This window comes from Apis cerana, linkage group LG3 (genome assembly GCF_029169275.1).
Source record: "Apis cerana isolate GH-2021 linkage group LG3, AcerK_1.0, whole genome shotgun sequence".
NCBI lineage: Eukaryota > Metazoa > Arthropoda > Insecta > Hymenoptera > Apidae > Apis > Apis cerana.
In genome coordinates, this window is record NC_083854.1 from 7576775 (window position 1) to 7595912 (window position 19138).

General features: G+C 42.0%; 1 protein-coding gene across 4 annotated transcripts in view; it reads right to left on the reverse strand.

Moving 5' to 3' along the window:
• LOC107998190 (protein gustavus) overlaps positions 1–19138 on the reverse strand; it is a 215902-nt gene that overhangs the window by 196191 nt on the left and 573 nt on the right. Inside the window, exons 1-2 of one of the 4 annotated variants that reach the window (XM_028666847.2) lie at positions 18862–18901; positions 8179–8302 (exon numbers count right to left, since the gene is read on the reverse strand). In XM_028666847.2, coding sequence (XP_028522648.1) covers positions 8179–8302; positions 18862–18886 — 149 coding nt within the window. In that variant the 5' untranslated portion in view covers positions 18887–18901. Of the gene's footprint in view, positions 1–3701; positions 3778–4832; positions 4850–8178; positions 8303–18861; positions 18902–19138 lie in introns of those variants that run through there. The other 3 variants (XM_062072602.1, XM_062072610.1, XM_062072607.1) reach the window with 3 other exon arrangements.

Below are 19138 nucleotides of genomic sequence, written 5' to 3' on the forward strand. Positions count from 1 at the left end.
GCTCGAGGAAGTCGAGCTACTTTGTTTACAGCAGCAACGACGACGACGGCGACCTTATCCCCCGAAGGATACTTGAGGATACTCGCGTTCAAACTTTCCAACAGGATACGCAGAAGGAAGGAGGAAAGAAAGAGAAGAGGAAGAGGAGAGGGGAAAGAGAGAAAGAGAGGATCTCGAGGGCTAAGAGACTCGTAAACGCGACGTGAACGAACGCGGCGAGGCTTATGAGTTTTAAATCGCGAGTTACAACGCTGTGCTAGAAAGAGCTGCTTAGCTTTTTCGGCTTGAGAATCCCTGGCTGTTTTAACCCGAGTTACGTTACATAGCCTGCAGTGAACAACGTTAGCCGGGTTCTCTCTCCTCCCCCCTTCTCTCTCTCTATCTCAAGGAGGGGGAGGAGGAGGAGCAGCCTTCCACAATTTAGTTTCCACGTTGGTTGGACTAAATTAGAAAAAGTAACCCGACCGCGGAAGTGCAACCGTCGTTCCGCGTTACCATCGAATCTCGTTAAAATAACTTTTCGCATTATCACGACCGCATGTGCTTTTCCCCGAACGAAGGTTTGGTTAAAGTTTCGAAAGGTTGCCGGTGATCGACGCGAAATTCGGGGGAGGGATGATAGGGGGGGGAGAGTGGGGAGGGGGAGGGGAGGAGCGGGGGGAGGGAGGGGCACGAAAATATAAAATTTTAAAGATTCTCTTTAATTATTAGTTCTCGAGATATTAGTGAAAAATGTTTAGTACTATTCGTTGAATTCTGCCTGTACAGAGACGTGACTAATCAACCGTAAAAGTCGTCAAGTGTTTAATAGCTAGTGTTTCAATATCTATGGGGTGTTTTATGTAAATCCTTCAGTTGCTTCCGTGAAAAATCGCGAATACTGTTTTTTAAATTCTAACCTAACTCAATATCCATTACAGGATCGTTTCTGTTATAAGTGCGTAACCAAAATTAGAGAGATCAACAAAGATGCCGGATGGAAATTTGATAGATCGAATTGCGTTTAATTTCGAGAAAGGGGGAGAAGAGGGGAAAGAGAGAAAGAGAGAGAGAGAGAGAGAGAGAGAGAGAGAGAGAGAAAGAGAGAGTGATCAAATTTTTAATGAATTGTAAATAAGACACCCTATAGATAGGTATATATAATAGACTGAAGATGATGTAGCCAGATATTATTAGTTACTCGACAAATAAATATTCAATGTATAACATAAATAATTCTCGAAGCTAAATTTTTAGATCTAAGATCCACTCTTTCCTTTCATCTCTTTAAATTTGTCGATCTAGGGCCCGTTTGAAATTGCTGTTGAAGACATCTTCTCACTCTCGAGAAGTACTTTTTTTTTTTTTGAGAAAAAGAAAGATCGTTTCTCTTTTTTTCGAATCGAGTTTTACATTTAGATCGCGAATATTTACACGTTTATTTCCACATCGTTGTATAAACCTTTTCGATCCTGTTCTCAACCCCTGCACGATGAAATATGGTACGTGCAACGTTGTGGTATACGGATATTTTTCCTGTTTTTTTTTTTTTTTTTTTTTTTTTACCGATGTTTACAAGTGAATTTCAGTTTCAAGTTTCGCGTGAAAGAAAAATAAAGAGAATTTGTTTTTAAAAATATATAGCGTATACTATACCCGGTATCGTTCGCCCGTGATTTTTATCCGGATCTATGGACGAGATTCTATACATAGAACGCGCATGCTGTTCGTTATTCCTGATATACAAAGTTTGTAAAATTTATGATTTTTTTTCATCGTTTCATTTTTACGATATAAATATTATATATTCGATAATTAATTATTTGCAAGGAATTACGATATTTTTGAAATCAACACAAAATTTTATCGTTATAAATATTATATGATATTAATATAATCTACATAAGAGAAAAAATAATCAAGATCGAATCGATTATCCAACGAAGATCAAAAAGATCTTTGATAATTTCATATATATAATATAAAAGAAAAAATAATTGCATATACGCCTCGATACGCATAAACGATCATTAACAACTAGAGAAACAAAAGATCTACCCGACCAGTCTTGTGTAATGAAACCAGTCTCACAGCAGGAAGCCATGAATCAGGAAGTGCAACGATTATTGGAACAAGACACGCGGCAACACGGTTGATTAACGTAAAATCATCGTATAAGGGAACCGAGAGCGACTGACTATGCAGTAGATAATAATACGATTACCGATTCACGTTACATGCGAATCGATTTTCGTATTACTTTCTGCCTGGGACCCGAGAACGATTTAGAAATCGTGCACGACCAAAAGTACAGTCGTAAACACGTTGCGAAAATAGAAAAGCTTCTCATAGTTCTACTATTAGAACGGAGGGGAGAAAGATCACATATTCTTATACTATGTACAAATACGAATAGAAAAAGAGCAACGTATGCACGGTTAACGGTTTGTGTCTAGTCACAAACCGGTAGATACGAGAGATGTTTTTACGAAAGCCCATTACAAACCGGACATACGATGTTTCTCGGTTATTGCAGGTTAATTGCTTAAACACAGTCAAGGCTGGTATAATATCAACGATAACGTGCGGTAAGTGGCACGATGGACGATCTCTTTTTTCCTCGTTACATGTACGTGATGTTTCAAGATCGCTTTCATAATTGAAACCGTTCCGTGTAAATTGGAAAATGATCATCCACGTCCCCATACCCGTGGCCCGTTTCACTGACCAATGTCCGTTCGACGAGAGATGCCAACAGTGAAATTGATATTTGATTGCTTTTCTGCATTGTGAACAGCTTCCGGATCGACGGTCCTTTGTTGCCTCTTTCGAGTGAAATTTTAGCGCGAACGAACACGTCTATGTGTATTTGTACAACACAAAACTCTGTGTCTATAGAGAGAGATCGTAAAATCTTTGCTAGATTGGTTACAAAAAAAAAAGATGCCAGTATCGTTTCTAAGAATAAACGTAAAACGAATGGAAACTTTACGAGCGACAGCTGAACGGCGAAAAATCGCCGAAATCGCTCGCATGCCGAAGTTAAAAATTACTTACTGTTTGCAACAAAATTATCGCGACCAGTTAAAAAAACTTTGGATAAAGATTTTAATAAAAAAAAAATATATATATATATACACGAAGCGAAATAACAAAAACGAGATATCGTAAACATTGCACACGATCGTTGATTCGACAGCGAATTTACGAACGAGATTATCGATAGAATAGTAACACGGTTTTAAATTTGTCACTCATGCGTTCGAAATCAAGGCAATTCACCGAAAACGGAAGGCACACTTTGAAATTCGATATTATCATACTATGAATAGATCAAGATCATCATTAACGTTACTTCACTAATATATTTCGATACGTGCATGTATCGAAACGTACGCGAGATCGTTATTTTCAAACGTTCAGAATCATCACCGTTTCTAGACAGCAAACTACCCACGCAATGGCGTATCTTTAACGAACGCGTCCGTATTAGAACGTGTCGGTGTTTCGCGAGATGCACGCGGTAGTAGCGTAAAAAAAAAAGTCAGCTGATCGGTCATAATACGATAAGGACACAGACAACAATTTATTATCGTGAAATGTCTTCTCACAATAACGAACAAAATGACGCAAGAACGTTCTATTCAAAGGAAAACCAGATGTGCTCGTTTGTACTAAAGAGGACAACCAGGAAGAATATGAAAATGAAAAGAGGAACTAACCTTGATCGTCGGGCCAGTTTCGAACGCGCGCTCCCGCGATTTGTCCTTTCACCTTTGCCTTTATTTCCTGTGTTTCCACTGTGATTACGAGGTACAGTCTTACAGAGATGAATCAACGCACGAGAAATTCCTGTCTTTTGCACCGCGAAAATCCGTGTGTTCGGAAGCTTTACCGTCCTTCTCTGTACACGAATATCTATCTCTTTCTTGCTCGTGTACCGCAACACACGGAAAATGGCAGCCCTACTGCACTCGAAGCAACGCTTGCCAACCCGCACACTCACACTATCGTGGAAACGTTCGGAAAAAATTACGTTTACGGTGTTCTTCGGTTTCGAACGTCCATACACTACGTCACGACAAACGATTCGCCTTGAGATATCGCGAAAAATGCACAAGTAAATGATTGATTCGCAAAGAAACTTTGGAAATGCGACTACCGATGCAACGAACTTGTTTACGACGCGACTCCGCGTACGATCTGCCGTAGATGCGCGCGTCTCGTTGGCATCCCTGCTCGACGGCTGATACTCGATTCGTTAAAAATTATTACGTAAGATGGCAGAACTAGTCTGCATTTTTTACTAATAACAATATCAACACCATAAATAAATAAAATTCATTTAATTATCATTTTCAATTATTATTCTATATGACATATTGATAAAAATCAAATCATATATTATCATTATTGCATAAACGCAATTAAATAATATATAATTTTAAAAACAATTATTTTACGCACTTTAAAAATCGAATATCGATGGTATATAAATATCATAAAAATTTTTGTTAATAACAATACAAATTAATTACAGAGTAAATGTAAGAATAAATACAGAACAAATTTTTCATTTCGATATAGAATAATAATTGATATTTGTTACAATAATATCGATACAAATAAAAATTTGAATGAACATGTTGATAACATAGAAAATGTTTAAATAAAAATATATCGGTTGTAGTTATATATTCGAGAAATAAATTAAAAAAGATAAAAATTTACAAAATAAATTATTTGTAATATTTTTTCTTAATTTTCTACTTGATTTTAATACATATGTATTATATGTATAACAAAATATTTAAAATATTTAAAATAATATTTAAATTATAAAATTTACTTACCACACGCGGCAATGATGTGATTTCGTCGATGTTACGAACGAGACTGTGTCGATATAACATAGCGCTCGACTTTATCTACCGCGCTATGTTTACATTACGCATAGTGGTGGGGAACGACGTTCGATTTATAATAAAGAGATAAAATTGAATAAGAGATAAAATTATTCGTTATTTGATTATCCTTCTACATTTAACAAACGAAACTATTTATTTTATATTTTTTTAATTTTTTAAATCGTGAAATATATAATTGCTCTTAAAAATAATGGTGTTGTTAATTTTATTATTATCATATATTATGAAATTTATAATACGCACAATTTTTTCGCAAATGTCAATATGTTTTTTTTTTCTGAGATGGATAAATTTATCAAATATTATAATGTTACCTACAAATGGTGAATTGACTACGTTTATGTCAGCAATAGATAATTATTTTAAATCAATATATTGTGCTGCAATATTTATATTAATTTTAAAAATGATTCGTTAAATGAACATTATTACAAACAATTTTTTTAGAAATAAAAATTAAAATTTCCTTTCTTTCGTTTTACAAATATTGTAAATATTAAATATACAATATATTAAGAACAATTTGGTTCGTAAATAGCATATGGAATAAATATTATCTGATATTATTACAAAATCATTATTAAAAAAAAAAACAGAATATACACAGATAACGAACCGTGTATATACGAAATATTGATTAATCGCAAGAAAACGCAAATGAAACTAGCTTAACGTTACTCGATTCGCAAACGCAACAAAACAGGCAAAATGTTTGTCACTTTTGTTTACGTATCGAGACATAATCGAACTATCGAACCTCGGTACTCACTGCCAGACATAACAACCTCAACAGAACCATCAGTCTCGTATTAAAAAAAAAAAGAAAAAAAAACAAAAAGTAAAAAGAAACTACGTGGCAAAAAAAAAAAACGTTTGAAATCAAAGTCGCGGAACGAAGAAAAAAACAGAAACGACGAATCGAAACACGATTGTAATTGTTCTTTTTTCCCACAAATCGCCATTTTACCATTTAAAGACACACGGTTTCGTTCATTCGAGTGTAATAAATTCATTTATCGTTTCATCTTCGCGAACGTTGCACAACGCGGCTACGAAGATACGAAAGCAGCGAGGGCAGTTGATGGCAAAAGAGGGGTTAAACTTCGTGGCGTGGTGAACACGGTGGTGGTCGGCGATGGTCATTTGTGGGAGCTGAACTGACTTCTTGGGGGAGGCGAAATGTCTCTTGCGATCCCACAGCCAGATACCGGACACGCTACACCCTTTCTCGAACCTCTCTCTTTCTCTCTCTCTTTCTCTCCCTCATTCTCTCACCACCCTCGTGCCCCCGGAGTGATGTCCACCACACGACACGCCACACACCGGTCGGAGGCATCGAGATTGTCTTCGGAGGAGGGTGTAAGTATAAAAGAAATCACGAAACGTATTTTTGCCTCGGCCGCGGAAAGAATTGCCATGACACGCACGGTCTCCCGCCTTCGCCTGTCCCTCACGAAGAGGGATACTGCCGAACCACTCGTAAATAACGTCGTGTTTAACATCGTTCTTTATGGTATCGCGTTGTACGATTTATATACGGCGAGCCGGCTGATAAATTTCGAGCACATCGAAAACGAACCACGAATACCGTAAGTAAAAGCGTACACAATCCCATTGATCGCCACTAATTGCGAGACGTACAAGAGACAAGCTAATTGTAAGAGGAATCAAGAGGCTGTATCGCATAATATAAGAGCGGATAAATCGAAAGCCGCGTGTACACCAAGAATGCCTATTAGTGCGTCTCGATTGTTGAAACAATTACACGATATCTTATGGAAATGACGGGTGGAACGGGAGAAGATTGTCCGTTGCGTGAGTATGGGGGGGAAAGGGTGATACACGTCTTAGTTCTTAATAACATCGAGTCCCCGCGTACGCTTTCCTTCCGAGCATCGATCTATCCTCACCCTTAGAAGCCGCGTTAATACGTTCGTTTTTCATCGTATCTATAAAGCCCGCGGACGGCCTCGTGTTTCATCACAAGATCATGGAATAACAATGAATGGAAATTCGAGGGTAAAGCGAAGGAAGGGCGCGACGCGATTTGCCTTTAACCGACATGTTTACAATCCTCCATGTTCTCCCTCCCCCTCATACTCCAGATATCTCCACCTCTTCGCGCTTTGCTCTTCGGAAATAACGCGCGGAATGAAGTTGTCCCAATTTGTATCCAATTATAAATTTCATTTATCTCTTAATTCTTTCCGACAACAATTTTCGACTCCGACTCTCTCCGGCGAGGCGGAGAAGAGAAAAAAACGGCGAATCCATAAAACAACTCACGATGCGATCCGATATGCAAATGCGGCGCGACTCCACGATAGAAAAGATCAAAGAATCCGCTTCCGTTTCGTCCACCCTCGACGAATCCTACATATTTTCGAGGCGAAGGAGCATGGCACATCGCAAGTATTCACACACGTATTCGCATAAAGAACAGGAAGACCGTATACTGGTCGCGAGAGGTATGATAAGCCATGCACATACTTGACGTGAGTACTTCCAGTACCCACGATACTCACGTGAGTACCGTGTGGGGCAACCGGTATCAACACCGCGAGACACGGCAACGCAGCTCCTGGACATGCCACCGAGATCAGCAACCAGATATCGTCCACTCGTATTTATGGCTACCGAGATCTCGCATTATTAGGGCCATTTAACGTTTTCGCCCTATAATATCGTGGCTACCTCGATATGGTGAAACCGCCTCGAATCGTGGATCGTGAATTTCAGGGACCAGTCCAGTCCATCAAGGCACGGATACTCGAATTTCCGATACTCGAAATCTCTCGAGTTGTTGGATAGATATCGATACGTTTCGAGTATCTGCTACTTTTTTATAGAGAAATATACACGATAAAGACACGTTCGGCCACGCGTAAAGCGTGATAATGATAATAATAGTAATGTCAAATTTATCAGCAGAGCGATTTCTTCGAAGTCAGATGCCCGGTATTTGGGTGTATTTAATTATTTAGGAAGAACAACATCGTAATTTTCTTTTTTATTCGAAATAATCAGACATTAACGTTTCATGCCCGTTTCGCTGTCAACCTTTATCAAGCTTGAGACGATACAAAATTACAGGTACCACCCAAATTTATCCCCGCGCAATTATCCTTCATAAATTTCAGATACTGTTTAATTAATAGGTAATTAATAATTCCTTGGTTGACCGAACGGGCAAAGAAGATCCACTGTTAAAGATCTTCATTCGAACAATGATACCTGATCAAACGTATTATCGAATAATAACCGTGTTTACCTTACTCGTCGTTGAACCAATATGGGGAAGTCAAATAAGGGTAGTATCAGCGATCGTTTCCTTCGATGACGTGTCCTGCAGACATTTCTCATCTGCTTTAACAGAGCATCGCTTCTGTTCGGTTCTGTAACAAAAAAAAAAAAAAAAATTTTAACTCGAAAACATCATTCCATCTTTCCAATAAGGGAACCAATAATACCCGAAAGATTTATCACCCGTCCACAAAATTAGCATAACCATTGCTAGTTTATAAATAGTCGAGATATGTTTAACCTCGCGCTAACCGTGTACGGCCACACAATTTGGATCGCTACTTGCTCGAGCGAGCGTAAAATTAAATTGGCTCCAATCTGACTGGAGCTTTCGTGCAAATCAGTCGCCAATTTGGTGCCTCATCTCGATGAATGAACAGATAAACTACAGCCGAACAGTTTTACGCTCGCAACATTCGACGAACGAATAAATTCTACGACAATTTCTCGGGCCTTTCCTTCGATCGAAGAAAAAGTCGCGTCCTCTTAAAAAAAAAAAAAAAAGAAAACTCTTAAAACGATCTATCTCTCGTAACAAGAAGCGTTATCGTCAACACGTTAACATTCGTTTTCCTGGATGCATTGTCCCGCGATTCCAATCCAAGGGATCGGCAGACTCCTCATTCGTCTCCCATTCAGAATCCCCTCGGTCCCGACATTTCCGAATCTCCGAGGCGGTCCATTGTGCTCGGCCCTTTTCGCGTCGCTTTCTCCCAGCCCTCTCCTCCTCCTCCTCTCCTATCATTCCCCCGCAACCTCGATTCTCCTTTTCCTCGATCTCTCTTTCCGTACTCGAAGTCCTCTCGTCCAGAGGTAATGCGTCCAGAGGCCTCGGAAGAGAAGCGGCAGCGGAAGGGGTGGTGGTGGTTGGTTGGAGGATCGAGGGAGGCGAACAGGAGAGGCTGAGCGCTCTCTCGCTCGAGATGGGGTTTTTAGGGGTGGCGACATGGAATCCGGGAATTCGTGTCTCGCGGGGTAGTCTCGGCAGGGAGCTCTATCGATTCTCAACGAGACGACACCACCATCCTCGTGGAACTCGTATCTTGCCACGTTTCGTACCACCTCTGGAACTCGTTTACGCAAAACCGCTCGGTACACACGGCCCACAAAAGGAAAGTTTCACTATTACGGCGTGGCAACGCGATAAGGAGGGATACGAGGAGGACGTAAAGTTCGAGGCTTTCGACCGGTCGGACGTGACCGAGTTCGGAATTGCCTCCATAACTCGTGAATAGTGTGCCGGTTGTACCTTTTCTCTCTCTTTCTCTCTCTCTCTTTCTCTTTCCCTACGCCTCCCTCGTTTCTTCGGGACGTCTTCGTCTGGTGATTTCCGAAAAGTGAGGATTAGGCGAGGAGGAAATTGGACGCGGTTTAATGCCGAAGCGCGACTTTGAGGAATAATATTTCCTCAAAGGGGGAATAATATTTGATGTTGAGGAGCCGTGCGCCTAATAGACGTCCGCGGCAGAATCCGCGTGATCGGTGACGAAAACGGGGAGAAAAAAGTAGGAGCGAAAGGAGGCGATCAAGGAAGGTGCACGTAACCGATAACCGATAAATCTCGCGATAACGCGGCATATTAGGGAAGCGAGGGCCGCAAACTCTGACGTGCAACCTGTGTATTTACGACCCTTCGATTTTAACCCAACCTTCTCACCGGTAACCCAAATTACGCGTCGATATAAACTGGGTCGTATAAGTTTCATTCATTCTTTCTCCGCGAGCTATCAATTTCTTTCCACTATTTCACCATTCAACGTTCCCTCGTCTCGATCCCCTCGTTTCCACGCGTCCAAATATTCCGCAATTCTCGTCTCGTGAAATCAATCGTCTCGTCCTTGATTTTCGAGAAGTTAATTGGAGAAGGCGGATGGCAGAGAGATACGATGCGATACGAAATTCGTGTGAAACAAAGGAGGAGACAGAGAGAGAGAGAAGGTGGTACCACGATATCGTGGTAGCCATAAATCCATCGGAAGTTGATCAGTCGACAATCTGGAACCCGTGCACGTACGTCTGGCATATCCACGGTATGACCAGGAAGGGTCGCCATCTTGAGGGTTTCCTCCCTCCGCCCACAGGGGTGATTCTTTATTGTTTCAATAAGCACAGCACAAGTCCGGTCTTATTAGCGAAATAAACCTCTTTTAACGGCGCGTTCTCCTCCCCCTCTTGCTCCCCTTCATTTCGTCTCTTCCATTTTTTCCGGTTTTTTTCCCCTCTCCCCCATTTTTTCGGGGGACGAAAGTCCGGCGATATAAAAAGGAAGGAAAAGCCACGAGCGGAAAGAGATCGAGACGAAAGAGATCCCGGAGAGAGAGAGGATGAGAGAAACGGAGAGAGAAGGGGCCAAAGGATTCTTGAAAGAGTTCTCCTCTTTCAGAGGAGTCCAAAGGGAGAATCGATAGGTTTTTCCGCGGGTTCCCATGGAGACCGCGAAGCGAATCGGACTATACACACGATAAGCGACGAAGACGTGGAAAGAGCATCGTACCACCCCTCCCTCCCTCCCTTCCCTAAAAACTTTTACCATCCCCCTTATACCAATACCCTTTTGTTATTCAAGATCGAATTTTGAAATTTTTGATCCTTTCATCGATAGGTATCGAAATGCAATTGGATCACCGTTGTTTGTCATTGATTTGGAATTTCGATATTACAATTTTATCGAAGAATTATCGAAATATCAAATATTATATGTACGATGCGAAGAATTAAGATATTTCGCAATTCCTGTTTAATATTTCTAGATCCCGTAGATTCGCGTATCTCGAATTATTCCAACTATTCGAACATCGCGTTTTCCCTCGGAGAAAATGTATATCTCTTTTATAACCGTACGTTATATAGCAGTATCTGTGACACGAACAGTAGTAGTTCGAACGGCGAGCGTCCAACATCGTCATGTCGGCCATCTTGCTGGATCGTTTCTCATCTTTTACGAGGCTCGACACCGTCATTCTGCCGCCGTCTCATGTCGTTTCGGCCCCTGCGAGAAACAATTGAATGTCGCCGAGTTTATTTTCGGAAGCCTTAATTTAATTCCCGTCCTGTTGAGGGAGAGTCGTTGAAGAAAAAGGGTAGGGTTAACGTTGAGGAGGCGGAGGAAGAGGAGGAGAGAAGAAATGGAACGAACGGTCGCAGTTAAGAAACGGATCTTTTGTTTCTCGCCGCTCTCCTGCTCGAGATGGTCTTTTTAAGTCACGTCGAGTTCTCGTGAGAGGCCAGGTTTATGTCCGCTATGACGATCGATTGTTAGATCACTCGCGCAACGCACGTTTGCCCCTACCTTTCGATCGTTCGCAGAGAGAGAGAGAGAGAGAGAGAGAGAGAGAGAGAGAGAGAGAGAGAGCCAGGGACTCTGTGGAAGTAAATCGAAACACGACTGAATCTAAATACGGCCGATAATAATTCCATCCGAAGGAGTTACAAAAATTTCTCTGCTCCTCTCGCCCAGAATATTTCGGAATGCGAAAAGAGTTTTCGAAACAGCCAACAAATTTTCCAACACCTCGTTCGATACTTATGAATAAATATATATAGATATTTATATATATATATACATATATACACATACGAGGATCAAACGGTCCACGGTTCAAAAACGAAATTCGTTACGAACGAGTTCAGCAACGGCGGCAACACAGGGAGAAGGTACTTCAGAGAAATTATCTCGCGATGCGTACCAGGTAGCAAGTACGGTCTACTCACAGATAAAGGAACGCGTACATATACCCGATATTCCACGGGTAGGTAGGTATCCGTACAGGTGTATGAGTGCGTGGTAGCTTTGCCAGAAGTCAGTGACACCTCTCGCATCGTCGGTGGCGGCGGCTGTGGTTTCTGGTAGCCATGGTAACCACCTCCTGCTCCCCTCATCCTCCACCTTTTCCACCTTCTGAGGGGCCTCCACCACCACCTCCGGCCCCCACCAACCATGAAACAGCGCCTCCACCTGCGCTACGCTCCTCTCTGTCTCTCCTTTCCTTCTGCCCCCAACCCGTTTCCTCTTCCAATTATCATACTATCTCGCTCAGTCTCACCCCCTTCTTGGATGTCACTGTGTTCTCTTGAACTCCGTGGGTTCACAGCGGAATAAGAGAAACGAAGAGAGAACCGGAACGAGGGACCACGGGGACCAGAGAGGAAGGTGGAACGTGGCTGAAGTGGCCACTGTTGCCAAGCTTGTCTTTTTCTTCCCTCCTCCTCCTCCTCCTCCTCCTCTCTCTCTCTCTCCCTCTCTCTGCCTCCCTCCCTCCCTCCCTCTCTCCTCCTCTCTTTCTCTCTCTCCTCTTCCCGACTCTCTGTCGCGGTCTTCCCTCGTTCAAGTTGGATACACGCAAGCTGCGCGCCGTCGGCGTGGGTGCAGCCGCTTTCTGTGTATGAATAGATGCAGGCAGCGTGTTACTGGCGTCGCAAATGAACGCTGCCAGTGCATTCTCCGTTTCTCGTTCCTCTCTTCTCTTCCGCCACCCATTCTCCGCTGCCTTCCTCCTCGTAAATGTCTTTACTCTCCCCCGGGTTTCGTTCCGGTCACGGTGCACGTATCGCTTCTCTCCGCGTGTCTGCCATAATGGCGTTGGCCCGTCACAGACGCCAGTTATAGCCCGATCTACGACGGGATGTATGACTAACGCCTCCTTCTATTCTTGGAGACGAGCCCGATCTTCGAAGCTGTGCAACGGAGGGCACTTCTCGTTTCCTGTCCGTGAAATGGAAAATTATCGGCTTCTTCCTTTCTACATCGAATTTCGCCATCAAAAGAATCTTCCGTTCCGTTGAACTTCGTTCCTTTAACTTTTTTTTTTCTTTTCGCGAATTCACAACTCAGAAAACACGTTCGCAAAGTTGAACTTGCGAATCTTTCCATCGAAATTTCTATCCGATTCCCCTCCCCCTCCCCCGCTCTCCATCTCTCTTTTTGCACAGGAAAGAAAGAACATCTAAAGATCCATCCACCATTTTGGATAACGGGAAGAGAATACAAACAGGGAGAGACACCAGGGATCGTGGGTAGACGCGCAAACGCGACGATGAGCAGAGATGCTCTGGACTACCCAATCAGAAACGGAGGATGCTCCCCTCGGCCCAATCGGGATAGCTCCGAGGCGCGTGCACACACGCACAAGCTTCATATCCTGAAGAGACGGGTTTGGGAACACGCAGGACGGTCACGATGAGCGAGGGAGGCATCACAACGAGTGGGAAGATCATCGACCAATAGGGAGTCTCGTTGTCGGAGATAACGATGGGTCGCAGTTATAACAGCGTGGGGCCGCGAACAGACTAGAGAGAGGCGACCAGAAGTCGAATCGGAGTGGGGGAAGATAGCAAGCAACTTTTGCACCAATCGTAAACTCACGTTCATCGCGTCGAACTTGCCTCGTTATGGAGGATAGTTCGATTTCCATACGTAATCTCCGCAGATAAGTTCGTTTATATCGGTATGTAGAGTTAATATAAAGAAGGCGAGTCTCGTACGAGAAGGGAGGGGAGGGGAGAGAGGGGAGAGAGGGCTAATTACAAGGAAGAAGTCGTAAACCTTCATGAAATGCGGCATACTATAAGTCGTAAAGCTAATGAGGCTAATACATCAAAACTGTCCAACTGATATTCCAGTGATATATGAGCGAACCGCAAATACCGCAAGTGCATTGGTCCACGCGTGTTCTCGCCTAAGAAATGTTAAATATAAACATGGCGAAAACGTGTCTCTATCGTCGATCAATCATCTCGAGGACGAAACAATTGTTTATCCACCTTGATCAAACGGGGGATAAAGATTGCGGATAAATTTTATGTATATATGTATCGAGAAGAACCGACGTAAAAAGGATTTTCTATCCACGACACGAGTGTTGCAACAACGCGGAACCGTGAACGAACGGGTCGAACGAGAAACGTTGAATTGAATCCCTCTTTTTAATCGCGAGATCGAATAATACAACGGAATTTCCACAAGTAATTGGGAGTACGCTCGATTACAGGACTTCCGGTGCAAAGATGAAAGGATCGTTTGATCCAGACACGCGGCTATACACAATTTAATAAAATGCATGGATACATGGAAGGCTGCTGCGTTTGTCGATGCGTTTTCCCAGGCTTGCAACACACAGGTCGAGCTCCAGAGAGAACAGTTCTCTTTCCCTCTGTCTCCCTTCTTCTCCCGTCAACTACATCCTCTTCCTCGTCGTCGTCGTCGTCGTCGTCGTCGTCGTCGTCGTTGTCGTCGTCTCTCAGAGCATAGGGTGGTATTGAGGATGAGGTGGGATGGAAGACGAGGTGCGCGCGGCTCCTCCTCGGAGGATCAATAGAGACAGGGAGACGAGACCTCTTTCCCTCCCCTCCGCGCCTCCTCTCGTCTCTGCTCTCATCCCTCCATACCGGCACCCTCGAGAACAACCCCTCCCGCTTCTCTGCAGCGTCTCGACATCCCGGTATCCTCCGCCTCTTCCCTTGCTTTGGTGAACCTCCTCCATCCTGCTGTGTCGAAACCGGAGCCCGTGGGATGAAAGAGGATAACGCGAAAAATGGAGGATGAGCAGATAGAAAACCAGAGTGCACCGCGATACGAGCTTCGTCTCCTTTTGTTTACCAGTTGGAAAATTGTGTACAGAACAATGGGTTGTGCTTTTTTTTCTTATCGGAATATTCATTATCTTCAGTTTCAAGAAAATGGAGGAATAATGGTGTGAAACGTAGATGGATTAAATAAAGATCGGTAATACGTCTGGGTCATGGAAACGAGTCGAATCCATTTCGAAGGACTTTTAATATTCTCAAAATTGAAGCGGTACTCTGTCCACAAATAAAATAAACTATGAATGAAAAATACGGAATAAAATGGAAGAGGAGGAAGAGAAGAAGAAGAAGAAGAAGAAGGGTTTGAAGAAAGATTGCACAGAGGTTCGAGGAAAAAATGGGAAAGAGAGTGGGCTTGATGTTACGGTGGCCAGGATGCAAGGGGTTCCTGTCGGTGGTCTGGCTATGCGAGTGGGTTGGACAGAGGGGGATGAACAAGGGTGGAGAAAAGCAGGAGTCGCGGTGGCTTGTGGGTAATGTTGCGTGATGAGACGCCTCGCGGATTCATCGAGGAGAGGAGAAGAGAAAAAGAAGAAAGGGAGAGAGGAGGGAAGGAGAAGAGGAGGAAGAAAGAAGAGGAATGCAGAAGCTGGCTCTGCTCTAATTCTAAAGAGCACTCTCGGCGGACTCTCTCCCCGCTTTTTCTCCTTTCCTTTCTTCGTCTCTTTGTCTTTCTCTCTTTTTCAATCCTGCGAAACGGGGGCTCTGCAGCGCGACGAAAAATCCAGCAGGCCACCGGTAGTCGTGTCATGGGGATGAAAAACGCATTTTCTTCGTCCTTTCTTCTCCTTTCTTCCACCGTCTCCTCCCCCTTTTGGTTTCTTTCTCCTCGACGAGTCTTCGAGTTTTTTTTTCACCCTTCCCTCTTCCCCTTCTGTCGTTTAGACGCCGATGGAATCACAGCGAAAATGATTCCACGCGATTTCGAGGCACCTTTGTTTGACGAGCTTTTAATGCCCGTGCTCTGCACCGTGGAACGCCGAACGTACTTATGTTACCGCAAAAAAAACTTTATGGAGGTGAAAAGCCGTGCATTTGATTCTCAGTTATTGTACCAGGGGAAATCATTCCCATCAGGATTAAAACACACGATCCTAGGAAGTTATTTGCCGATTGAAATCCTTAATCGATTCTCCGATCGTGCGCCCGGCGTCTAAGAATTCTTATACTATTTACGTCATTGCTTTTATGATCCTAAGTAAATATAGTTTTAGAAATTATTTTTAGGTATATGCTTTTTCGTACATGAAGTGTATCTTTAGATGTTATAATGTTCTTCGTTCCGTATTATAATGCTTCCAGTTTTATACATTTTTTTTTTTTTGAAACTGTTGATTTGACGTGAAATATTAAGTATAGGAACATGTATAGGATTCAAAATAAGTCGGAAAGCAGAAATTAAAAAATACAAATGATTTTTTTTTTAATATCCGATAAGGAACAAAATTTGATTGAATAAGAATACAAAATGAATTTGTTGATAAATTTTTTTCACGAGCCATGAAAAATTTTCCGAGCAATTAAAAATGTAACATGACACGAAAATTTTAGAAAGGCAAAAAACGACGATGAGACGTGTAATGGAAAAACAAGGATGTCGAAGGGAACGATTATAGGTGTTTGCTCCATCCGGCAGATTGTTGGTGCTTTTCAACCGGAGGAGGCAGGATCCAGAGGGTTGGGCAGGCTACCTCGGCTGTGATTAATTTGAATCAGCAAATGCCTTCGAGGGTTTACACTGACTGAACTGAAGGCACTGCCATGCCGGTAATATGCTACGGTCGAGAAGCTGAATCGAATGAGAAGGAGCAAGGCGGACGAAACGGTGAACGAGGGAGGATATAGCGGGAGAAGGGAAGTCTATGGATATGTTCACAAGGGAAGGAAACATCCCCTACACAAACCGCAACGAAAAGCCAACGGCAGCCACGAAACAACCCCCTGCTGCCTCTCCTCGGGGACGATGCATGTACATAAGGATGAAGAGAGATGGAGAGAGAAAGAGGGAAAGGAGAAGAAGGCGGGAACGGGAGGGAAAATATACAGAAAGGGAGAGAAACAGCGAAGAGGGTGGAAACCATGGAAGTGAAGACAGAACGGAACCAGCGGAATCGCGGAAGGTTGGAGAGACCGTCTTAAATCATTTCTCTCTCTACTTATCAAATTCTGTTTCTGTAGCACGATCAACTTCCATATAATGACATATTGAATAGATCTGGCGATAAATCAGTTTGGTAAATTTGATACATGGAATCTGATTCTGGAATCGAATTATTTTAATCTTCTTTATTATTTTTAAGATAACTTTTTCACGTATATTAAAATGAAAAAAACATCCGGACATTTTCTGGGCGATGGTATAAATTTTTGAGAATATAAAGATTTTTCTTCGGGTCTACGGAAACTTAACGGTTAGAAGGATTTTACGATCACTTGGTTACCGTCGAGGCATGTTGGAACACGTATGATAGCGGGTTCATGGTTGAAAAGAATTTTGTTATGGAAACATAAGTAATGAAATTCGAGAGGTTCGGTTTTACTGACCGACGTAGACAGTCTTCGTGGAATAAGGACGGTCATTGAAGAATTTATCGTTTCGAAGTCTGTTACTTGGAAATGAGAGCACAATTGACGATTTGAAACAATCGATTCTCTACGCGAGACCGAAGGCACACATTAACAGAAAGTATTTACGCAAAAATTCTGGAGCGTTTACCTTTTGTTGTTAGTCGACGGATCAAAAAGGGAAAAAACAAGGAAAATCTAGTAAAACACAACGGGGATCGGTTGCATGGAGAAATTTCTCTCGTTGGCGAAGAAAAAGAATTGGAAACATATTAACGATGACGACTGGCGCTCACGTTAAACGTGAAGCAAGGTTTGACACGAAATTCTTTTTTCTCTTCTTCGCGAGCTTCGAAAGCTCCGCCAGGGCAGCAGTTAACAAATTTAAAAAGATGAAACGAATTCTCTAAAAATAATCGTTTTTGAAATTATTACATCAATACCATAATTTATTAAATATAATTTTATATATATATAATTTTATTTATATTATGACAAGAAATCAATTTTAAATTTTATCATTGACTTCAAAACAATTTCTTTTATCTAATCCCATAATCCTTCACACGCTTGCGAATGTTATGAGATAAGTGGCGCCACCAACACGCAATAGGATGAACGTCGTAAATAGACTCGATATAACAAATACGAAGTAAACATTCAGAGGAAGTAATAAACAGGCATGGATTCGTCCCTGGCAGAGCAAGGGTGTCGGCAGACCCAGTGCCAGCTCGAATGTACCCCCCTTGGGCTTCCAATTACTCGCGTTTAGTTGCGTTTTTCCGCTCGAATGCCCTCTCTATGATACACTCGCACACTCGACCCGCGCTTGGCTTTTAGTTACCCAAACCCACTTACCAACACGCGCGCTAGTTCGCTCGCTCACTCGCATACACCTGATCTGTATATATGTGTATATATATTGAAACGGTTGGAGCACGTACATACGGACAGAAAGACGAATGTCTGTATGAGCCCGGTAATATGACAAGGGGTAACGATTGACTGGGTGCCACGCCAAGGATTACCAATCAAATTCTCACTACAAAGCTCATTCGAGTTTCGACTAACCTTTAAATAGCGACGCGATAACTTTCTCGAGTCAATGAGATTGCTGGTAATCGTAATCTAATGGTAGATATTTTCCGAGGAGAATAACAATTTCTTACGAGTTTACATTGATCGAGAATCGATGTAGACTTTATGATTAATAAATACTATAATAATAATAATATTAATTATGAAAAAAATTTGTTTTAAATTACAATCTGGAAAAAATTTCTCGATATATCGAAATTGACGTGAACAGAATAATATTAGTGACAACATAACATAACCTCACACCGATATCGATCATGCTTTGAAATCTTATTGATACTTGAGATTGAAAAATATAATAAATTCGCGAGAATAAGCACACATTCGTATGATATGTATTTGCGTGAATGAAAAAATATATTCGAAAGTAAGAAATAAATGTACGTGTTGAAATGAATCGACTTACCTTGTGCTGAAAGATAGTAAGCCATGTATACTATTATAGCGAAATAATGAAAACTATCTTTCTTTCGTGATATATTACATATATGAAACACTAAAACTGCACTAAAAACCGAAGAAAACGGTTACGATAGCACTATTTTTAAAATTAAACACAGAGCATTATCTATCATAGCTTTACGTGCACTTACCGGAAGAATACTACAAAAGACGTTATACTGTACGAGGTTACTACGTTTATCGATAATTATACAATTTTTGTTAAGAATTATTTATTTCCT